Below are 26,053 nucleotides of genomic sequence, written 5' to 3'. Positions count from 1 at the left end.
GTGTCGTATTCACTTTTATGTGCATTTGTAACTGGACCAAAGTGTGTAGCATGGTGTCGTATTCACTCTAATGTGCATTTGTAACTGGACCAAAGTGTGTAGCATGGTGTCGTATTCACTCTAATGTGCATTTGTAACTGGACCAAAGTGTGTAGCATGGTGTTGTATTCACTTTTATGTGCATTTGTAACTGGACCAAAGTGTGTAGCATGGTGTCGTATTTACTCCATTGTGCATTTGTAACTGGACCAAAGTGTGTAGCATGGTGTAGTATTCACTCTAATGTGCATTTGTAACTGGACCAAAGTGTGTAGCATGGTGTCGTATTCACTCTTATGTGCATTTGTAACTGGACCAAAGTGCGTAGCATGGTGTCGTATTCACTCATATGTGCATTTGTAACTGGACCAAAGTGTGTAGCATGGTGTAGTATTCACTCTAATGTGCATTCGTAACTGGACCAAAGTGAGTAGCATGGTGTCGTATTCACTCTTATGTGCATTTGTAACTGGACCAAAGTGTGTAGCATGGTGTCGTATTCACTCTAATGTGCATTTGTAACTGGACCAAAGTGTGCAGCATGGTGTCGTATTCACTCTAATGTGCATTTGTAACTGGACCAAAGTGTGTAGCATGGTGTAGTATTCACTCTAATGTGCATTTGTAACTGGACCAAAGTGAGTAGCATGGTGTCGTATTCACTCGTATGTGCATTTGTAACTGGACCAAAGTGTGTAGCATGGTGTCGTATTCACTCTAATGTGCATTCGTAACTGGACGAAAGTGTGTAGCATGGTGTCGTATTCACTCTTATGTGCATTTGTAACTGGACCAAAGTGTGTAGCATGGTGTCGTATTCACTCTAATGTGCATTTGTGACTGGACCAAAGTGTAGCATGGTGTCGTATCCTGATAAAGAACAAGCGAGACATTCAAACGAAAATCAAAAAGAAAGATGAAAAGAAAGTGCTACAGAAATAATTTGCCAGCATGAACAAATAACTAAATGAGTGCCAGGAAAGACAAGAAAGTTTTCTGCGACAACATGGTAGCAGAGGCAGAACAAGCAGCTGACAAAAGAGACCTCAACATTCTGTATAAGATTACCAGAAAGCTCTCTACCAAGAAGTCGAATCAAAACAGCCCAGTCACGGAAAGCGATAAAATTACCAAGAAGGAAATCCACAGATAACCATGGGCCGGTCATTTCAATGCCCTTTTAAACCAACCCCAACCATCAGAGGCATCGAATATCCCTCCTGCAGACGACAACATCAACCCTTTATTAAAAGCTGAGATCCGGAAGGTCATGAAGGCGCTGAAAAACAACAAAGAAGCCGGACCGGACGAATTCCACAAGAAGCGCTAAAGACAGACATTTCCACCACAGAAACCATGCTGCTGCCTTCACAGAGACCATGGCCGTGAATAAAAACAACAGAAGAACGGGAAACAAAGAAACACAGCTTCATGTGTTTCTGACGAAGACATCAACGCTTAAATCGCCATATCAAGCCAGATATGATTTCAACACTCTGAGGCCAGTCGACCAGTCTGGAAATCAACATTCCTTTTCATCCACAGTAAACTCCAGATTTTTAGCAGTAAAGTCTTTCCTACTCTACGGCTCTGAGACCTGGAGAGTCATCAACACTCTGAACAACAAGCTCAAAGTCTTAACGAACAGGAGCCTCCAAAACATACTCAAGATAACATGGACAAAGTAAAAACCCGTCTTATGAAAACAGGCAGGGCAGAAATGGAGGTGGATTGGCCACGCCTTTCGAAAATTCGAAAACGTCTGCAGGAAATTACTGGACATTCCTTGCAGTAGAATCCCCAGGGCAAGAGACGAGTCGGTCGTCCCAAGCTAATATGGAGGCGATCCTGCGAAGTAGAAATGAAGAACTGTAACCTGTCATGCGGAGAGCTGAAGAAAGCCGCTCAGAAAAGAGAACGCTGAATTACTGTTGCTGATGCACTATGATCCATAAGGGAATCAAAGGATTAAATAGGTAAGTACTTATATTTGTACAATGTTGATATATAAATGCGCTGATTTGTGGTACATCTTAAGATTTGTCACATATATCTGCGTATATACATTTATTTGTAGATCGACCCTATGTTATATAATAATACATCGGAAGTGTTTATCAAATGCATGTGAATATGAACGATCGATTTAAAAGAAAGATCGAGCGCACACTAAGACTGAAATATTGCGAGATGGTATTTACTGCGTTGAAAATGTGCACATACAAAATTGGTTAATTCAGATTTAAAGTTTGAATGTTGACACAAAATGCAATTAAGTGCATTATCCCAGTAGGGTAACACAGGTAACCATAACAAAAACGGTGATGAGGATATTTTTGATGATCAAGTTATGCTTAGCACAATACTGATACCGACATGTTTACGCTAATGTGCATTTGTAACTGAATCAAAGTGTGTAGCTTGGTGTAGTATTTACTCTAATGTGCATTTGTTACTGGACCAAAGTGTGTAGCATGGTGTCGTATTCACTCTAATGTGCATTTGTAACTGGACCAAAGTGTGTAGTATGGTGTCGTATTCACTCTTATGTGCATTTGTAACTGGACCAAAGATTGTAACATGGTGTCGTATTCACTCCTATGTGCATTTGTAACTGGACCAAAGTGTGTAGCATGGTGTCGTATTCACTCTAATGTGCATTTGTAATGGGACCAAAGTGTGTCGCATGGTGTCGTATTCACTCTAATGAGCATTTGTAACTGGACCAAACTATGTAGCATGGTGTCGTATTCACTCTCATGTGCATTTGTAACTGGACCAAAGTGTGGAGCATGGTGTCGTATTCACTCTTATGTGCATTTGTAACTGGACCAAAGTGTGTAGCATGGTGTAGTATTCACTCTTATGTGCATTTGTAACTGGACCAAAGTGTGGAGCATGCTGTCGTATTCACTCTAATGTGCATTTGTAGCTGGACCAAAGTGTGTAGCATGGTGTCGTATTCACTCTAATGTGCATTTGTAACTGGACCAAAGTGTGTAGCATGGTGTCGTATTCACTCTAATGTGCATTTGTAACTGGACCAAAGTGTGTAGTATTCACTCTTATATGCATTTGTAACTGGACCAAAGAGTGTAGCATGGTGTCGTATTCACTTTTATGTGCATTTGTAACTGGACCAAAGTGTGTAGCATGGTGTCGTATTCACTCTAATGTGCATTTGTAACTGGACCAAAGTGTGTAGCATGGTGTCGTATTCACTCTAATGTGCATTTGTAACTGGACCAAAGTGTGTAGCATGGTGTTGTATTCACTTTTATGTGCATTTGTAACTGGACCAAATTGTGTAGCATGGTGTCGTATTTACTCCATTGTGCATTTGTAACTGGACCAAAGTGTGTAGCATGGTGTAGTATTCACTCTAATGTGCATTTGTAACTGGACCAAAGTGTGTAGCATGGTGTCGTATTCACTCTAATGTGCATTTGTAACTGGACCAAAGTGCGTAGCATGGTGTCGTATTCACTCATATGTGCATTTGTAACTGGACCAAAGTGTGTAGCATGGTGTAGTATTCACTCTAATGTGCATTCGTAACTGGACCAAAGTGAGTAGCATGGTGTCGTATTCACTCTTATGTGCATTTGTAACTGGACCAAAGTGTGTAGCATGGTGTCGTATTCACTCTAATGTGCATTTGTAACTGGACCAAAGTGTGCAGCATGGTGTCGTATTCACTCTAATGTGCATTTGTAACTGGACCAAAGTGTGTAGCATGGTGTAGTATTCACTCTAATGTGCATTTGTAACTGGACCAAAGTGAGTAGCATGGTGTCGTATTCACTCGTATGTGCATTTGTAACTGGACCAAAGTGTGTAGCATGGTGTCGTATTCACTCTAATGTGCATTCGTAACTGGACGAAAGTGTGCAGCATGGTGTCGTATTCACTCTTATGTGCATTTGTAACTGGACCAAAGTGTGTAGCATGGTGTCGTATTCACTCTAATGTGCATTTGTGACTGGACCAAAGTGTAGCATGGTGTCGTATTCACTCTTATGTGCATTTGTAACTGGACCAAAGTGTGTAGCATGATGTCGTATTCAGTCTAATAAGCATTTGTAACTGGACCAAAGTGTGTAGCATGGTGTCGTATTCACTCTAATGTGCATTTGTAACTGGACCAAAGTGTGTAGCATGGTGTCGTATTCACTTTAATGTGCATTTGTAACTGGACCAAAGTGTGTAGCATGGTGTCGTATTCACTCTTATTTGCATTTGTAACTGGACCAAAGTGTGTAGCATGGTGTCGTATTCACTCTAATGTGCATTTGTAACTGGACCAAAGTGTGTAGCATGGTGTCGTATTCACTCTAATGTGCATTTGTAACTGGACTAAAGTGTGAAGCATGGTGTTGTATTCACTTTTATGTGCATTTTTGACTGGACCAAAGTGTGTAGCATGGTGTCGTTTTCACTCTTATGTGCATTTGTAACTGGACCAAAGTGTGAAGCATGGTGTCTTATTCACTCTAATAAGCATTTGTAACTGGACCAAAGTGTGTAGCATGGTGTAGTATTCACTCTAATGTGCTTTAGTAACTGGACCAAAGTGTGTAGCATGGTGTAGTATTCACTCTAGTGTGCATTTGTAACTGGACTAAAGTGGGTAGCATGGTGTCGTATTCACATTCGCACAGAATAGCGGGGATGTCGTTATACTCGTTCAATTCTCTCAAAAAAGCAAATGTAATATTAGGGTGTATACACTGGCGATGAAGTTTTTTTTTATATCGCTATTGAATTTTTAATAGGTAAAATCTGGTTAAGACAGCTATGCCGAAAAAGCTCCAAAGTAATCGATTCAATTTAAAATACATCTGAAAGAATTAATTTTTCCATTGGCTATTGAAATAGGTTAAAACCTTGGTAAGACAGCAACGCCGAAAAGGCCTCTAGCTAATCGGCTCATTTCATAATAGATCTTCCGCCCGCAAAGACAACCCAATGACTCATACATTAGCCTCGGCATGCGAAAATGGGTCTTATGCAAAACGCAGAGGTACTCTGTTTGCCATTAAGACCACAAATATTTCATGACCTAATAACGGAAAGATTAGCTCCTAATCAGAATATGCTCATGTCCACGTTTCTTTGGAACGTCACTGGCCGCAAATGGTACAAGACCCATTTTCGCATGACGTTGATCCTTTATATACTGTTCGACTTGACCTTGGCAAATTCAAATCGATGCAATGGTCATTTAATGTGTTAAATAAACTGTATTTTTTATAAACTGCATGCATGCACATCACTTTTTAAAATAAATAAGCAGCACATTTTTGCGGAGCAATGACACAGAAATTCACTCCTACTGCTCTCATATTGTGATTTGTTGAACTAATAACCTACGGCCCGGTGTTAAAATATTTATTTACGGTAAATTTCCGTATTTATTCCGCCGATCACGTCCCTAAATGCTCTCATATTGAAAGGAGAACAATTGCTGACGCAACGATCTTCCGTACGTCTCCGTGGTTTAACGATTAACGAGCGCTGTCGATCGATGACGATTGAATTAAAGAGGCACACTCTGGCAAAAGGGGGTTTAATGCAACTGTGTAGAGTGGCGCCCCGGATTAGCCTAATCAGGAAATTCACTTCACGTTTTTATATAAAAAAAATGTTTAAAGGAAGTCTCTTCTAAACTTAAATCCAGTCTAGGTGGAAAGTGTCGTACCTTATTAGACTGCTGACTGCACAGGCTAATCTGGGCTGACACTATACGCACATAGAGTAAACTCCATTTTCACAGAGCGCTACTCGTTTTAATGTATTAATTTAAATCAAAACACATCTATCCAAGCAGTAAGAAGTGAACCAGACAAAATTTATCGAACATTTTTAATTCTCACATTTAGGCAGACATTTAAAAATAGTTTATCGGATGATGAAAATTGACAGTTAACCCATATTCCGTCTTAACGTAATCGATATCGAATGCTGTTTTGAAGTTTGAGTGGTAACGGCAGGAGGTGGACTTTCGAAAACGACACTTCGTTTGCAATCAGACGCTTTCTTATACAACATAGACACATCAACTTAAGCGATCGAGGAATTCGGAAAGCATCTTTAAACAACGGAACTAGTTCGTCGATAAAAGCGTCAATCTTATCACCTTGATCGGAATCATCCGAAATATCGTCACTACTGTCGCAATCGTCGCTTTCACTCTGAAATCTGTAAGTGTTCCGACCTTTGAGCAATAAGGTTGTTGCGTACCCAACCCGAACATCGATCACATTGTTATATAAACTACAACCATTTCCAATAAGGTATTTTGCAACCTTGATTTCATGCGCCTGTAGAGATACAGTCAGACAACTTACAAGTTTATATTGTTCACAATTTTTAGTATCGATGTCTACGTTATGACTAAGCAGTACTCTTACTATTAGAAGGCATCCACACTTAACCGCTTCCACTAACATTTCTTCCATAGTTAATAAATTGTTTACTAAGCATATGCGGTTAGCATAGGATTTACCTATCCGCTCTAAAACTGCGTCCATAAGAAGGTGATTCTCATTATCGAAAGCCTCGTGCAGTACCGTTCTACCAGCTCTGTCGACCGCCATGTCGCCACCCTTGTCGAAAATAGCACCAACTAATTGTTGCATCAAGTCAGCGTCACCCTTAAAACTTGCCAACGCGATTAAGCATGTTTCCCCGTCAACGTTTTCAATATTGACATTGGTATGTGCGCAGTCTTTAAAAAGGTAAGACGCAACTTTCGCTGAACTTTGGCGAAGAGCGTGATAAAGAGCCGTATTACCGCTGTTGTCCGTCATGTTCACATCGGCACCATGTTGGATGAGAACTCTCGCAAGTTCAAGGTTGTCTTGCATAGCCGCTAACATGAGCGGTGCGACGTCAAGTGTTCGACTAACGTGACGACTGTTTCTTACGCACAACGTAATGTTTGGATTAGCGCCATGCCTTAGAAGCAACTCGGGAACGCTGTAATCGGCGAGATTCCAATTGGCTTCCGAAACGAGAAATAAAAATAATGGTGAGTTCCCCATCGCGTCCTTCACGTCTACGTCTATTTGATTCTGTACTAAGTAACGCACAACCTGTACACGTCCTTCACGTGCAGCAAGATGCAGACATGTTTGACGTTCATACAGCGTCAATGCATTTATATTCTGTGCCAATACATCATTATCTCTCTTCGATGCCCCATCGAGTGCCCCATCTGAAGAATAATTCAGCGCCGACAAACTCCTTAGCCGTTCCACGAGAAGCTTTAAAGAAGCCAGCTGGCCGTGTTTGCAGGTCACGTGAAGCGCTGTCAAGCCGGCTGTGTTATATGGGTAGCCACGAAACGTCTGTAATCCAGTAAATACGTCACCCAAACACGAGTCGCTCTGCAACAGAGCTTCTAGTAAACCGGTATTGCCTGTAGAAGCCGCGAGATGTAGAGCCGTCTCGCCCTGTCCGTTTTTTATTCTAACATCACATGGAATGCTCGATTGTGACGTCATAAGCATGACAACTAGTGACTCAAGTTTTTCCCTTACCGACAAATGGAGAGCAGTCTGTTTTGTTATCGGATCCATTTTGTTCAAGTTACATTTTTCGTGATTGACAATTAAATCAACCAAAGAAAATGACCCCGTTTCAACAGCGCTTAACTGAAAAGCATGTGATGCACTTGCTTTCTTGTGAAAAACTGGCAGTGCTTTCCGGATAGCGAGTAAAATCGGTGGCTCTCCATCAAAGTCACAAGCGTTTACGTCACATCCGGCGTCTAAGAGAAGCTTGGTGATGTCATAATTTCGAGCCTCAATAGCGGCACAGAGAGCCGTCCCTCGCATCCCTGAAAGCCATGACTGCGTAATATGACTTTTATAATATAATGTAATGATCATTATTCTTTCCTTTTAATATCACTATTTTAAATATAAGAGTCATTATTGCCATACTACGAAATAAAAAAAATGAGTCAATTGCATGCTCACAAGTATCCAATGTGTCCTGTTTATATGTTTAGAAAGCAGTCTTACCCAATAGGGGTGCGATGTAAGGTTATTGTTATAGTATTAACAAATTACACATTTCCCGACTGTCTTTATCTTTTGTTTCAATAGTTCTGGGCTATGGAGCAAATATGTTTCCCAGCACCCGGTCCATTTTGGCACCGCCGGCAACTAGGTGGCGCACTTCCCACCTGGATGGCACTGTGCAGCTCCTCGCACTTGTCAGAAATGCCTGCAATAATATTATTAGATACGTTATCTCATTCTACAGTATGGACATAATGTCTGCGACGTCATTTTTGGCTAGCTCGTGAAATAAAATTTGACCCGCTTAATCGTTAGAAACATGTGTAGGTCTAAGCATAGTATTTTCAACTCCGGTTTGACAAAATAAAGCTTTTTTTAAGGGGAAAGATGAATACTATTCTCTGAGAAAGGTATATTTGTCTACATCTCGATAGTATTTGATGAAAATTGTTGTGAAAAAAACATGCTTGCCGTCCTAGCGCACCATTTGCCTCAAAGACAAATAACAGATCCAGTGAGTAATATTTTTTAACCGGGGGGAGTGCTCGGGTTTTACCGCTGCTTTAGCTAAAATAGACTTGTCCACAGTTTGTCGAGATTACAATTTTCCAACTTTGTTTTACCGATTAAAAAATAAAGAACCATTATATATATATATATACGTCAGACTCATATTGAAGATACATTTTCGTTTACGAATAATCGTTAAAGAAATCGATAAAATTATTAAGCGTTACAAACATGAAACGATAAAATAATTTGGAAGAGTTACCCTATGTTATGAAGTGATTACCGGTATGTTCGTTGACATTTCGTTGGAAATCCAGTTCGAGAGAATTGCATTTGCTAACTAAACAGAGCTTAAAATCTCTGTAATACAATATATTTCAATACAAAATACGTATTTTAACTTATGTATATTGCTTAGTTTTCGTTTTCAGCTGTTTATTTGTTTTGATCTAAACTAACCTAAGGTCCGGACTACCCGAAACAAACTGTAGTCAGCTCGCGAAAACATATCACAATGCAATTGAACATTTCACGAAATAATTTCATCACTGATAATGAAACGATTAATCAATACAGTAAACTTCCAATACAACATGTTCATATACACACAATTGCATGCCAGAATATAGGTCGTTGTTATTGATAAACACTATCCAAGGGCAGTACTAACCGCTTTATTGAACCGTTCCAAATCATCGCAGCCGTGAATTCCCTTTTACTAGCTCGTTTCCATGGATAATATGATAAAATATGCTAACAAATTCACGGACATAAACTTAAAAGATGTTTGTAACAGATAAAATGCGTAACAAATGTCTGCATGTTATCAACAACAACAACAATCAAATTTATTCAGCATTAAAGCTTATACAAGCTCATAGCCTTATCGTGGAGCGCAACAATTAAAGATATGTTTTTTTATAAATATATTGAAACTGTTTGCTTGATAATAAACCCCGATTAAGTCAAGTTGAATAGTTTATGTTTAAGCAGACTGTAATCGCTGTCCGATTATTGCAAGTGAGACTATTTGACTACTTTGTATTGTCTTGGAGAAGTTTTTTTCCGGTTGATTTCAACGCTTCAAAATAACATGACAAAACAGCACACACGTTTAGTTTTTATTGAATTATGTGTATACAGTGCAAACAACAAAAAATAAAACGATCAACTCCTACAACAACTGAAAAGTGGAACATATTAACAAGCTGAGTTTCATGAAATTAACCAAAGAAAAATAAGTTTTTGTTCATATTGTATAAAATGCCCCCCTCCCCCCCCAAAAAAATGTCCACGTTAAACAGAACAGAAAACATCGTTTATTTGAAAATAATGGCCGTGGCCAAAAAGACACATCCAAACATACTATCAAACAAAAAGAACAAAAAGAGATGTGCCCTAATATCGTGTGCAGTACACTATTTGAGTTTGCAAAGGAAGGAAGGCGAGTTTGTGAAGTGCATGCATCCTGTAGGCAAGCCAGTGATACGCACTGGTGATGCTGAGTTCAAAGAGTCAAGGCCATGCAATTCCAGGGGTGTTGTGATCGCAGGATTGCCAGAGAGAAACGAGATCTGCTCATTTGGCAGCGGCGTCAGTGGTCACTCGTTGCTAGGAGGGAAATGCTTTTCTCTCAGACTCGGTTCCATCCTTGGGCGTTGAAAGAAGGCAGTTTGCAGAACACATGCTGATTACGGTTGTGGATAACCCCACGGAAAAAAAATACGTTGCCGCCGCTTTAACAATATTACCTGGATGAATTTTGACAAGGTGTGGCTCTCGGAACGTCAATGAAGACCAACCAAACGCCATGAAGACAGTGACTAAAAACACGATTGTTACGATCGTTGCTGAGACGAGCGATGGTGGGGTGTACTTAGAAGGAATTGAGGATAATGCCACGATCACGTCATAGCTCAGAGAGGAATACTGGATCAAGTTCACGGCGAAACCAGCTGCGCATCCGAATTTAAGGTTTTGCACCCCTGCTGCTCAGTGCCCCATCATCGATGATCAGTGGAAGAGTCCTGAAGGAGTCCAATAGAGGGCATTATCTTTGGTGGGCGTCGCTCGGAAGACGTGCCCGTTGTGTAAGAGAGTCTCGACTTTGACAACGGTTTGTTCGTTGATGCTGCTCTGAAATATGAAGCCACTGCTGAAAAAGAAGAACGAACAGTCAACGTTTTTGTGCATGACCCATTCGCAATGCGACCATTCCTTGGCTACACTTGAGGCACTGGCTTCGCTTCCATTGGATTATTCACAAGCTGTTAAGGTATTCCACTTGTCCTGGTTCAGAAAGGGTCCCAATGAGATTCTGGGTATCTCGGCTTTGAAGAAAACTCCCGTGTCTTGGAAATATGTTTCCCTCTGGCTTAATGGCGCCACCACATCCGCAGTCGGACTCATTCCCACGCCATGGCCAGAAATATGTAACACATTTAGGAAGAAGTAAATATTAATGAGCTGTTCAGAAAGTACAGTCCGAAGTGAAGCTTCTATCAGAACATTAGCTCTCTCTGGACTTCATTGCCATAGACTAAGGGCATATCAAGGTCACTACCGGTGGATGACTTTTATCACGCGATTTTATCAAAGGCATAGAATTTATAATAATATGCATAAGTTGCATAACGCCTTTTTAGAGCTTTAATATATGTGTTCAGCCTATTGATAATTGTTAAATGCGACGTTGAAGTTACCTTAAAACCGCAAAAACAATTCAGTTGAATGTTTCACATTCACCGCATCAATTTTGCAGATTTGTTATACGAGGGGAAGGATGGATTAATATATTGTATCGTCCATCTGTGAAACCCGCATCACATTGCTCAGCAGTGTTTTATTTGTCTGACTTTAAGACCATACTAATGTTAGCTTTATATCATGTATGATTCGGATTTATCTGGACATTTTCAGGAAAAATGAGAAGTTGTAGCTACAATGGTTATTTTTCATATGAATGTATTAGTTGAAGAATATGTAAGTAGCATATATTGTAATTAACCATATTCGTTTACGTAAATTATATGTTTGTATTTATGTACACAAAACGCCACGCTTACTGTACGTATGATCAATACGCTTACATTCTAGGCATTTCGTGCCCTAGTGTTATGTTGGTTATACTACCGACTGGATGGGTGTTTAGTGATGAGGTTTTATGCTTTTTAATTTAAATGCATTGTCATAGCCATATTGTTTTTGACATGTGGCATTCATTTATATGTAACTTTTTTGCATTTATTTCAACACTGTGCTTATAAATATGTAAGATAAATAAAATTTGAACAAAACCCTTAATTAAATGTCAACGTGTTTTTATTAAACAATTGTGTTTTGCTTTTTAAACTTGGTTCTATTCGGTCAACAAACAAACTTCTGTAAATTATGAAGTACAGTTTATTTTCTGAATTCACACTACGTGTATAAAAGTGATAAATATCTTTATATTTCATAGTATTATATATAATAATATGTTTTTATTTATTTACAAAATATGTATTCATTTAAATATAATGACTGGTAGTCAATACAAATTATTTTACAATCTAAAAGTAGTTATAATTACCGTAATTTAACATTTAAATTAAAAATGTTTTAATGAACATACTCGGAGCTTTATAATGAAGGTATAAACCAAAACATAACCAAATCTCAATTTATACAATGCAAACAACGAATATTAGACAATTATACTCAAACATGGCACGCCGAGATTAACAGCTATACCCGCCTCTCTACGTACTGTTTATTCAAACATGGTTTATCGTTAAAAAAGTTATTTTGACAAAATAAATGAACCAAAATATATAATTGCCCTAAGCAGATTCCGTTTATCATCTCATAACCTAGAAATTGAAAGGGGGCGATACAATAATATTGAAAAAGAAAACCGTAAGTGCAAATTATGTAATATGAATACTGTAGGAACTGAGTACCATTTCTGACTAGTTTGCCCCATATATACGCACCTAAGAAGAAAACTTTTAAAGCCACAGTACTGCAGATGGCCAACAATTTCAAAGATTCAAAGACTGATGTCCAGTGAAAATAAAACTATACTTATAAGTCTAGCAAAGTTTATATACGAAGCTGCAAATTTACGACGCCTACTAGATACGCAAATAGTCTTTTAGAACGTAACAACCCTTTAACATTATTCCATCTTTTATTTCACGCACAACATACCTTAACTCAAATTCAATGTCTCATTCCTTATAAATTTGAATAGCATTTTAAACAATGCTAATTTGTTTCCACTCAACTTGTTGTTTCATTTTGCTTTTTTTCTTAAAGGCAAAGCTATTAATTATTTATGATAGTTATATCAACTTTCAGAAATTGTAATTTTTTATAATTAACTATAACCATCATTCTCGTATAGTAATAATTCGATTTTAAATTATTTCTTTAACTTGTTGCTGGATACTAACATAATTGTTCAGTGAATGAATACTGTACTTATTAAAATTACATTGTTGTCAATGTTGAATATATTTTTTTTTCAAACGAATATATTATATTTTTTTGCACTAACACCATGTGTTCAATTTAACACATAATCCACATCTGCCATAACTTGTATTTCTTGTATATATAAAATGTATATGTGTAGGCTTAGAGCTTGTATAAGCTTTATTGCTGAAATAAATGTTTTTGTTGTTGTTGTATAATTAAGTAAAACTAACCTGTTGCAAATTAAGTAAAATTTATTTTCTGACTTCACGCTACTTGTGATAAAAATGTTATGAAGAATTGTGTTCATCATATTCATGCGTGACAGGCTGATAAGAAAGGGTTTAGTACCTGGGAAATTGATTAAAGGCTATTTATTGACTGACTATACACACACAGTTACAGTAAATATAACCATATGACAGTTGTCAAAACTTTAAGATGGACGAACGTGTCCCATGTGTACGAACAAGCTCTGAAAATTGGCTTGTATTAAAATAAGATCAACATTGTACAAATAACAGTATTTACTAATGGGATGTATTCCTTTTTTATTTAGAACATGACTTGGTGTAAACAATTGACAAAAATAATATACTACAAATGGAAAAATGTGAAAATTACACTTTTGCATGTGGAGTTGTGAAAACCTTAAACGTACCGACGATTACATGTGGAGTTATTTTTCGAACATTTACTGGCATTTTGTCTTTTTCCCCCAAGGCTTGCATACTCAAGAAAATGGAAGCAACTTTTGCATTACTTTTTTATTAGTATAATTATTTTGGAATCGAAATACAACATAATTTAAACGAAAATGACGAATACATTTATTTACAGAAAAAAAAAACGATTTGTGTTAAAAAAAATAAAATATTTACATTAAAATGCGTAACTACAATTCTCGTCAAATTTTCTTCTTTTTTGAGTGACCATATTGTATTGTTGATTCCTACTTTATTCTGCGTTGATTTAATTAGAAGTATTCCACAGTATAGACCTATTTATTAAGCATAAGCGGAATGATTCACGATACTTTTAACAATCAAATAACATTAATATAGTCATTAAATGTATTATCAATCTTCTTGTGTTTTTCTATTCTGTATCTACATGTATAGATATACGATAAATTAATATATTAAATATATAATTTTTTTCTGTTTAAATGCTATTATTCATTTCATAATAGATGTATATACACACAATTTACAAAGACATGCACATTCATATACATACTATACCATGTGTAATGTGTTTTCGCTATATTATTAAAATCATTACACAATTTGAATTGATATCATACATCCTTCAACCTTTTACCTTTTTTTACTTTTACAAAAATAATCTTTATGTATAACATAATAACACGTGCATCTTGAACGAAACAAGATTTACGACAACAATTAAAATATGGTTACAAGTTCAAACAAGATAAAACCCAATTATGTAATGTTTGCTAGAGTTGTTAAAAATTAACAAAGTTTATATTTACAATAAGAGTTCAGTTTCCAAAACAATAAATCTAAACTTTATGATCAATTTGCGAAGAACATAGTAAGTTTTGGTCAAGTAAACAAATTTTGCACATTTCATATATAACGAGAGTTAAAGACAGATATTTTGTTAAATGTGTTGCATTTATGAATTACATATTACTCTTAAAACTGTCCAACAAATTATTTTACTTGATTCACTTGTTGTGTTTGCATAAATATTTAAAGTTAATCTTAAGCTAGCCTTAAATCCCTGAACATATGGAATGACTTTTTTCCTTTTGCATACAAAAATGTACTTTTAACTTCCATGAAAAGAATAAAGCAGTTGTCATTTTCATTTGCATCTCCAAGAAGGACAATTTTGCAGTTTATTACCTGTTGTATATTTGCGTTTTTTTAAGCTATCAAAGATATCTTTAATACGTATTTTTACTATGTTACAATCGCAGAATAAATGGGTAATTGATTCTTCTGACATTCTGCAAAAGGTGCATATAATACTATTCGACAAGCCCATTTTAAAAAGAAGTGAGTTTGTTCCAATATTCTGTGGGGATAATCCTTGTTTGTAACCATTGAATATATGTATTTTTCGTTTTTTTTTATAGACTTGCCCATGAACAAATTTCCATCGTATGGAATCATCTGCAAAGTATTAATTGCACTTTGTTTGGCAAGTGGAGATTTCAGATTTCCATTTTAACATATTGTATAGTAACTTATTATTATGAATTCGGAACGATAGGTTTTATATGTCGATACAATTGGATATGAATGTACTTTATACTCGCCTAATTTAACATTTTGAACTGAGACCAAGTGAAAGAACTCTCTTAATACATTCATAATGTAAACAATTTACTGGTTTATTCATTTTGACCTTTAGCTCTTGCATGGGCAACATCTGCCAGCTGTTTTTAATAATATCTTTAACATACTGAATGCCATTATCATACCAATATTTCCAAAAAATGTATGTTTTTTGCTTAATAAAATAAAAATGTTATTGAAAAACAAAGGCATATCTAACAGTTTATCAACATAATCGATATTAATACTCTTAACAAAGTCAGAATATATGGTTAAAACATATATCCAAAAAATGTTGGTCATTTTTTTACAACTGAAATCGCATATGAACTGCCAGTTTTACATAGTATATTACAAATCTACTAACGTTCAATCCAAAGGATGTAAATAAACAGTTCCCTTGACTAACTTTTCTTTACCATGATTATTTTAAAGTTTTCGAACATGCATTTATGTCCACCATTTTGAGCCCCCGTTCATCAAATCTTTTGTTATGACTGTTGCTTTGATTTTTGAACGCCTTTACAACACAATTTGAATAGTTTGTCCTTTTAAACCTAACAAATATCCTCTCCGGGTTGTGGCAAAGAGACAAACAAGTTAATAAACAATTGAAGTATCAAGGTCTTAACTACAGTTATCCTACCTAAGGGAGTTAGATCTCTTCTGTTCCAATGTGACATAATATTTACTTATTTTACTAATTTGTCATTATAATTTAGCTCAATCATTTAAGGTAGATGAACGTCAAAAGTTAAACCTAAAAGTTTAAAGTGGGTACATCCCAAATATAGTGTCCACCTTGTTTTTTATGGATCGTGTGCTGTATTTTAAGGCTCCTATTCAGACAACAAGAGTTTTTTTTCAAAAATTACATTCAGACATGAATGTTGTGAAAGGAGTGCAACAATTTTACTGCAGTATTTAAGGATTCTTCTTACCCGTCCATTAATAAATAGGTATCATAAAAAAATTGTGATATATTGTATTCTTCATTATCAATTGTTATTCCCTTCATTAGCTGACAGTTTCTTATTTTAATAGCTAGTATTTATGCACTAAGTATAAATATATATACTGAAATAGGATCTCCATGACGACAACCTTGTCCTATTATAAAGAAGTCTGACAAAAGCTCGTTCAATTGCATTGTATTTTCCACATAAAAAAAGTGTTATCCAGTTCTTAAACATTGCCCCAAAGTATAACAAGAGCACCGCATAACGGATGCCACGCTCGGCTGCGGGTGCAGTTTTTAATAAATGAAAACTTGTCAGAATATTTTTTAGAGGTCACAGTGACCTTGACCTTTGACCTAGTGACCCAAAAATGGATGTTGCATGTAGAACTCATCAAGGTGCAGCTACATATGAAGTTTCAAAGTTGTAGGTTGAAGCACTTTGATTTAAAAGCCAATATTCAAAACCTTGACAAAATGTTAAGGTTTAAGCACGACGCGGACGGCGGACACGACGACGGACACGACGAGCTGGCTATGACAATACCTCGGGTTTTCTCCGAAAACAGCCGAGCTAAAAAATCAAACACTTGTTTTATACAACTGAATAATAAAGAAGTAAATTATCGAACGCTTTTTCAAAATCAATAAGCATCGGTAGGCCAGGGATTTGGTTGCACTCAGTATAACTCATAATATCATATAATAATCGTGTATTATCTCCAATGCCTTTAATAAAACCATTTTGGTCGTTATTTACTAATTGGTTAAAGACTAACCTAATTCTGTTAGCCATCGTTCCCAATGCTAGTTCACTAGCAAATAGGTCTCCAATTTTTTTTAAATTGTAAAGGCTTTCCATCCTTTGGGATACATTTAAAAATTCCCTGCTTTTGAGTTATCGGGAATGAACCTATATTATATGAATACTTAATGATTCTAACCACGTAGACACCCAAAAAGCTTATAGTAAAGAAATTAGCAGATAATCCATCAGAGCCTGTGCTTTTGTCATTTTTCATTTGTTTAAGCGTAACTGTCACCTCTTGAAAGGAAAGAATACCCTTTAAAATGTCCGCCTCTAAATTAGTTAATTTGGGCAATTCATAATTTTTAAATACATCTTTAAGATCATAGTTGATTGTGGGTTGTTCTGCATAGAACAAGTTTTAAAAGCAATTTGCTTCTTTAAGAATATTTTCCGGTTTATATATTACTGTTTCATCTTCTCTCTGAATGCAATAAATACTTTTGGAAAGAAATTGCCTATTTCCAAGTTACAAAACATGTTAGTAGGTTTTTCTCCAAGATCTTTCAATTCGGAGCGGGCACGTTTAAAGCAACCCTACATAGTTTCCTGACTAATATTTACTAATTCGTTTTTAGTGTGATTAATAATTCCTTATTTTCTTCAGTCAGTTATTGCTCTAATATGTGTGTGTTCTTCTTGATTTTGCTTTGTGACTTGAATAAAAGATTGTCTTGCCTTTTATCTTCATTAAAAGTGTTTCTAAGAAAAGTTTATCGGTTTAGGACAAACTGCATTTGGATGTCAACAATCTCATTTAACGTATCTAAATTATATATAGGAGTGCAATATTGCCGTTTCTTATCATCTTTCAAAGTATTAATAACTGGCAAATATTATCCATCAGATAGCAACGAGTTGTTGAATTGCCACTTATAACCATGTCGATAATAGAATGGTCAGATCTGTAGCTTGATTGTATTTGAGCATTTAATAAATATTTATAAATTATTTGCAATAAGGAAAAAGCCCAGACGCCCCTGTTGCAGTTTCAACAGTTTATTAGTACTCAGCACATACATATGTGATATGAGTTTATAAATATATATATACATATAAATGCCCAGGCTGTGGGCCATGTCATGTTTGAGAAAGTGCAAACATATGTGACAACCTGAACAAATAAACAGGTACCAAAAATTGTGATAATACATAACATATGCACTTTTGTTGATTTTATTTTTATTTTTATTTAGGTGTTTGCCAGGTGGCTATTTTTGACACGTTTTAAGATAATTGTAATAAATTTTGCAATGGGTTAGTACGTCTCCATGTTGTTGTTTTTCTCACCGTTTATAAATCAAAATATGTCCTTCAATTCCCTTTAAACTATTTCCCCCAATAACAAGTCTGTAGCTTTCCTATTACTATTTAAATGTTTATAATTAATATAATCCAACAGTGGATCAAGCATAACAACACCTCTCGAATAAGTTGACCCAAAACTAATGAAGCAATCCCCACCGTATTGTGAGTATACATATTTTTCCGTTTGTGCATTCCAGTGCACATAAATGTAAACAATAGATATCAGCATTAAGCTTTATATATATATATATATATATATATATATATATATATATATATATATATATATATATATATAATTCATTACATCAAATCTCTTTCTACAACCATTCAAACCCCGATTTATAATATCTCATAAAGCGAAATAAGCCACGAAATCTGGCGCAATGGAAATGCGTGTGATGCAGCTAAGAACTGCGCAGAAAAGGGCATTCGCTTTCTTTGATTGCACTGATATAACTTTTGATCTTTCATCATTACCAATCACAATCAACGCCGTATATTCTTTTAAAGATATTTATTGTTAAGCCTTGATCTGATGATGAAAGTTTACAGCTAAACCGTTTTCCTTCTTAACGTCATCGATATCGAATGCTTTTTTGTAGTTGGAGTGGTAACGGCAGGAGGTGGACTTTCGAAAACGGCACTTCGTTTGCAATCAGACGCTTTCTTATACAACATAGACACAACAATTTAAGCGATCGAGGGATTTGACAATCCATTTTTAACATACCTCCGCTAAAATGAGAAACCTGACTGACTCTGCCCAAAACCTTGTGATGATGACGTCTCGAAAACAAGGCTGCCATATCAACCCCAATGTCAACCACCTTTTCAAGTTCTAAACTACAACCATTGTCAACAAGGTATTTTGCAACGTGTGTTTTACGGGCCCTAAGAGCAACCTTAAGACAGCTTACAAGTCTATAGGTTTCATCTTTTTTAGTATCAATGTCTACGCCATGACTAAGCAGTACTCTTACCATTGGAAGCCATCCACACTGAACCGCTTCCACAAACATATCTTCCATAGTTAGCACATTGGTATCTTTGCAAACGCGGTTAGCATCGTATATACCTATCCGCTCTAAAACTGCGTTCATTAGAAGAAGATTCTTATTATGGAAAGACTCGTGCAGTACCGTTTTACAAGCTCTTTCGACCACCAAGTCACCACCCTTGTCGAAAATAGCACCAACGAATTGTTGCATCAAGACAGCGTCACCCCTAAAACTTAGCAACGCTTTGTTTGGATTAGCGCCGTGTCTCATTAGTAACTCAGGAATGCTGTTATCGGCGCAAATCCACTGGGCTTCCGAGACGAGAAATAGAAATAATGGCGAGTTCCCCATCGCGTCACACCTGTCTACGTCTACTTGATACTGCATTAAGTAACCCACAATCTGCACATGTCCTTCACGTGCAGCGAGATGCAGACACGTCTTACGTTCATACCGCGTCGATACATTTAGATTCTGTGCCAATACATCATTATCTCTCTTCGAAACCCCATTAAGTGCCCCATCTAAAGAACTATTCGGTGCCGACAAACTTTTTAGCCGCTCCACGAGAAGCTTTAAAGAAGCCAGCTGGCCGTGTTTGCAGGTCACGTGAAGCGCTGTCAAGCCGGCTGTGTTATATGGGTAGCAACGAAAGGACTGTAAGCAGCCAGTAAATACGTCACTCAAACACGAGTCGCTCTGCAACAGAGCTTCTAGTAAACCGGTATTGCCTGTAGAAGCCGCGAGATGTAGAGCCGTCTCGCCCTCTCCGTTTTTTATTCCAACATCACACGGAATGCTGGATTGTGACGTCATAAGCATGACAACTAGTGTCTCAAGTTTTTCACTTACTGACAAATGGAGCGCAGTCTGCTTTGTTATCGGATCTACTTTGTTCAAGTTACATTTTTCGTGATTGACAATTAAATCAACCAAAGACACTGACCCCGTTTCAACAGCGTTTAACTGTAAAGCAGGTGATGCATTTGCTTTCTTGTGAAAAACTGGCAGTGCTTTCCGGATAGCGAGAAAAATCGGCGGCTCTCCATCAAAGTCATGAGCGTTTACGTCACATCCGGCGTCTAAGAGCAGCTTGGTGATGTCATAATTTTGAGCCTCAATAGCGGCACAGAGAGCCGTCCCTCGCATCCCTGAAAGCCATGACTGCGTAATATGACTTTTATAATATAATGTAATGGCCATTAATCTTTCGTTTTAATATCACTATTATAAATATTAGAGTCGCCATTTCCATTAAAACGTACTACGAAATAAAACAAAAATGTGTTCATTGCATGATTACACAATTCGAATGTGTCCTTGTTACATGTTTAGAAAGCAGTCTTACCGTATAGGGTTGCGATGTAAGGTAATTGTTTATAGTAGTAACAAATTACACATTTCCCAACTGCCTTTATCTATTGTTTCAATATCTAAGTTCTAAGCTATGAAGGAAATATGATACCCAGCACCCGGTCCATGTCGGCACCACCGGCAACTAGGTGGCGCACTTCCGATACTAGCCCCACCTGGATGGCCCTGTGCAGCTCCTCGCACTTGTCAGACATGCCTGCAATAATATTATACGATTCGTTATTTCATTCCGCAGTAGGGACATTATGTGCGTGACGTCATTTTTTGGCTAGCTCGTGAAATAAAATATGACCCGCTTAATCGTTAGAAAGATGTGTAGGCATAAGCATAATATTTTCCACTCGTTTTGACAAAATAAAGCTCTTTTTAAGGGGAAAGATGAATATTATTCTCTGAGAAAGATCTATTTGTCAACATCTCGATAGTATTGTCTATCATTCGATGGAAATTGTGAAAAAAACACATGCTTGCCGTCCTAGCGCACCATTTGCCTCAAAGACAAATAATAGATCCGGTGAGAAATATTTAAAACAGACTGCTCGGGTTGAACTGCAGCTCTAGCTTAAATGGACTTTTCCACAGTTTGTCGAAATAACAATTTTCCATCTTTGTTTGACAGATTCAAAAAAATCAATGAACCATTATACGTAGGACTCATATTGAAGATACATTTTCGTTTACAAATAATCATTTTAGAAATTGATAAAATTATAAAGCGTGACAATTAAACGCGCAACGATTGAATAATTTTGAAGAGTTATGTCGTTTTCGTTTTGTGAAATTGAGTTGATTGCATATATATAAAGTAAAAATATACTGAACTTTGTAGCAGCACAGATGGCCGAGTAGTTTGAGCGCTACCCTTTTAATATAAAAATCAGTGGTTCGAGCCCTGATGCGGATTACGTGTTTTTTTCTGTCTATAATTGTATTCTTGTTTTATATTGGACATCGTTAGTTCCGATGTTTTCATTTATCCACGTAAATCATTTTATCACCGATTTCAAATGCAGCCAAAGTCTGTGACGAGTGCCTTTAATATTTCTGCAAATTTTGAGAAGAAAATTTTACTACATGTACTTGTTTATTTTCCTCCAAAAATACCACAAAATCAACGGGTTTGACAGTTAAAATAACGATAAAATAATAATAAAATAACGATCCGCAGTTTGACAGTCACACCGTTTGAAACTAACAAATTCAAAGGCTTAATTTTAAAGGCTAAATATGCAGTATTTTGGTTCAAATTCTTGTTCAAGGGGCCCTTTTTTCACGTTTAGGTAAATTGACAAAATTAAAAAAAGTTGTTTCAGATTCGCACATTTTCGTTTTAGTTATGACATTCGCAAGGAAACGGTACTACTGAACATTAACCATGCCTAAAATAGCCATTATATGCATATTTTGACGATTTAAAAACTTAAAATTATAAAAACGTTGCAACGCGAAACGATTGCATAATTTGGAGAGTTCTGTTGTTGTCGTTATTTTTTGTGATACTACTAGAATTGCTTATATAAAGTATAAAATACTTTCCGCGTTGTATGAGCACGGATGGCCGAGTGATCTAAAGCGCTAGACTTTTACTCTAGGACTCAAGATGTGACCGGTCAGTGGTTCGAGCCCAGTTGTGGGTTACGTTTTTTTCTTTTTTTTAAATTGTATTCTTGCTTTTGTACTGGAGCTTTTTAGATCCAATGTTTACATGTATCAATATAAAGCATTTAATGACAAACTTCAATACATGCCAAAATATGTGAAAAGGCCCCTTTAAATGACGATGTGGAATAAAAATGATTCTGGAGATACCTTTTCGTTTAAACATGTAATACTATTTTATAAATGACACTTCTATCGATGGAAATTATTATTTAAAAAAAAATGATGGATGTTCTTTAAATGTGTGTAACTGTAATTAAATTTAACTTGTTTCCCAAGTCCATGGAATTGATGAGCGTACATTAACCAACATAGCATGTACTTACTCATTGATCGGACTATGGGAAATAACTTCATTTCCAAAATGGTGGAATTATGATACAATTGACTTATAGAATGCACATAGAGGATAATTTATGGATAACTTGCAGTCAAGGTAAGAGAACCAATAATTTTTTTACTTAAACATAGCTCCATATTTCTTTCGATTAACTCTTGAGTATTTCAGATCTAATTACATATAGTTTTGGCATTCTGAAACTTCTTCCGGCACTGCTCCCATGTTCGCTGTACTCCAAATTCGCTGTAAAAAAATCGCTACATTTACCATTCGTGCTAACATTCTTATAGTCTACAATAAGAGATAAGCGAACAATAAAATGTTTAAGAATACAATCCATTTTGATGGGTTTTTGATAACATCAAATCAATACCGTAAACAAAACATCATTGAAGAAATACACGGAAAGTTTAAAGAAGGCTACTTACACCGATATTCTTTGAGCTATGGTGTCCCATACTCTACGCCGCATCACGGGAACTTTTTCGGCGCCCGTGCCTTCGTATTCGCCAAAAAGCAATCCCCAGCTGTCTCGAACCAGTGCATTTAATGCAATGACGGCTGGTTCGGGCCAGTCTGGAGACTTTTGCTTCTTTGCGGTGCAATTTTCGTCGGCCATATCTGCAAATTAACAAATAAAATGAGCACTTACACTGAACATTTCAAGCCAAAATGAATGTAAATCAATTTTTGAGTTTATTTTTTCTTTTGATACCAAGCAATTAAAAAAACTATAATTCACAATTGGAAGATTTCACGACCCAAGTTTTCCCAATTTCAGGGGTTTTCGCGCTAATTTTTCCCAATTCATGAATTGGTATGGTACAGGTACTTTTCCCAATAGGGGGAAGAAAAATCGTTATCCGGGTTGTTGCAATAATCCAACTCCCAGATATTAACCCTCTGAGCTGTACGTAGGTACTCATAAAAGCTCAGAGCATTCAATAAGAACTAACAAATGACTCAGTCATCACCAGAAATTATATAAAAAGAATAACATAACATAACATATAGTTTATTGTAATGCAAGGCCTCCGGCCCAAAATACAATTGTTCAATAATCATCCAATGGTGGTGACAGAGATATCTTAATTAATAATTATATTATAAACGAGCAGAACATGTACATCTTTCAAGCTTAGATCGTGTGTACAAAATTGCAGAGGCAGATCTAATACGAAATTAAGTGCACGCATGTACAACTACAAGAATGCAGAGAAATATCCGACATATTTGACTGGTATTTTACATGATCATGTAGCGATAACATTGTCGGATCGAAGAGAGGCTGGGACGATGCGCTGTTCTATCAAAAAAAATGTTTCACACCGTCATGTACGCTGTAAAATGCAATCAAAATGGTTGATAAATCTTGTACATTACAGCTTTCTCATCTTAGTACAATTGTGCTCAGTCTGCTTTGCAGATTGCAGAGTTGCGAAAAATATTCCGCAATCACATTTGTGGAACGATGCACAGTCTCTTTCCGCCATTTTGTGTTAACTCTGCACCACCTTTTACGCCGGCGCAGAAGGAACTTGTACCAAACAGTGTTCCGAAGCGTTCGTAAGCTGTTCCGGAGATCCTGACTAGAGTATGCAGAACCGCGTTACGAATGCACCCATTGAAATTATACCGGCTGCTGTTTGTGACGTTTTTTTGGATGACTTCCTCGAATTTGAAGAGTGCATTTTTATGACGTCATAGGTGTAAGCGTACTTATATAAGTCAAGTTAATTTTCGTTTCGTCTTTGTTAAGTCTGAGTCCATGTTGAAGTCTGAGTCTACGCCTAAGATTATTTCTATTTTTGGACTCCAAGGGTCAGTGGTTCAAGCCCTGTTGAGGGTTACTTTTTTATTCTTGATTTTTATTGGAGCTTTTTATATCCAATGTTTACATTTATTAATATAAAGCATTTAATGACAAACTTCAATACATGCAAAAATCTGTAAAAAGGCCCCTTTAAGAACACTTGTTAATGAATAAGTTGGAACATAATCATGATGCATTGCTATATAATATTTCCCGAAAACAATTTGGTGGTGTTCTTCACGATGCCCACATCCGTACTCTTTGTTATGAAGTGATTACCGGTATGTTCGTTGACATTTCGTTGTAAATCCAGTTCGAGAGAATTGCATTTGGTAGCAAAACAGACTTAAAATCCCTGTAATACAATATATTTCAATACAAAATACGCATTTTAACTGATGTGTATTGCTTAGTTTTCGTTTCCAGCTGTTTACCTGTTTTGATCGTAACTAATTATCAATGGTCAGGACTACCCGAAACAAAATGTAGTCATTTCACAAAATAATTTTACCACTGGTAATGAAACGATTAATCAATACAGTAAATTTCCAATATAACATGTCCATATAGCAATCACACAACTGCATGAAGCAATGTTTGAAACAATAAAAGACAAACTATATTCACCTTGCCAGAATATAGGTCGTTGTTATTGGTAAACACTATCCAAGGGCAGTAATAACCGCTTGATTGAACCGTTCCAAATCATCGCAGCAGTGAATTCCCTTTTACTAGCTAATTTCCACGGATAATATGATAAAAGATGCTAACAAATTCACGGACACACACTTAAAAGATGTTTGTTACAGATAAATGCTTTACGAATGTCTGCATGTTGTCAACAACAACACCACCATTTATTCAGCAGTAAAGCTTATGCAAGCTCATACTGTTAGCCTTATCGTGGAACGAAACAATTTAATGCTTTACATACAAATATGTAACTGAGTAAGACAATCAAAAGTAATTTGTTTTAGACAAATAAACCCGAGATAAATTTCATGTCTTCTAACACTTGTATATCAAGTTTGCCTTTTCTCTTTTAAAAACACTATTAGAATGTTCAATCTCTTGAACAGTATAAAGTGTTGGCTTTTGAAGAATAAAAAATATGAGAAATTAGGAGCAATTTGATTATAAATAATTGGGCATTACCAAATCCCTCCCAAAACATATTTTATCTATCTTTATATTTGTCTTATTATAGAGATGTGACATCAATGATTAACCCTTTGCAAGAATCGAATCACTGCATGGCATTTGTTGAAAAACATTCTTATGCTAAGCATTTGCTGGTCCGCGAAAAAGAAATTTATTTCCAAATCTTCAAAATATTTTTATTTTATTTTTATTGTATATACAATTGCTTTTTTTCCCAATTGATTGTGTGCATATGCAGAGATCTCATTTAGTTTTTTAAAGACAAAAGATGATTTCCAGATGGGT

At 36.3% G+C, this 26,053-nt stretch overlaps 1 protein-coding gene across 2 annotated transcripts; it reads right to left on the bottom strand.

The window, feature by feature from the left end:
• Positions 1-5,928: 5,928 nt before the first annotated feature.
• LOC127845201 (putative ankyrin repeat protein RF_0381) lies at positions 5,929-25,270 on the bottom strand. 2 transcript variants are annotated; one of them, XM_052375986.1, is made up of 5 exons: positions 25,235-25,270; positions 23,223-23,415; positions 22,973-23,037; positions 20,887-20,991; positions 5,929-7,882 (listed from the first exon to the last, which is right to left on the bottom strand). In XM_052375986.1, exons 2-5 carry the CDS (start codon positions 23,411-23,413, stop codon positions 5,982-5,984), a joined length of 2,262 nt encoding a protein of 753 aa, XP_052231946.1. In that variant the 5' UTR covers positions 23,414-23,415; positions 25,235-25,270; the 3' UTR covers positions 5,929-5,981. The 2 variants fall into 2 exon arrangements, with proteins under 2 accessions (XP_052231946.1, XP_052231947.1); XM_052375987.1 differs by lacking the exon at positions 5,929-7,882 and adding an exon at positions 18,106-20,572.
• Positions 25,271-26,053: the final 783 nt, after the last annotated feature.

Source organism: Dreissena polymorpha, chromosome 9 (assembly GCF_020536995.1).
Source record: "Dreissena polymorpha isolate Duluth1 chromosome 9, UMN_Dpol_1.0, whole genome shotgun sequence".
NCBI classification, from domain to species: Eukaryota; Metazoa; Mollusca; class Bivalvia; order Myida; family Dreissenidae; genus Dreissena; species Dreissena polymorpha.
The sequence above is the reverse complement of the archived record's forward strand: the minus strand, read 5'-3'. Positions and strand labels throughout refer to the sequence as shown.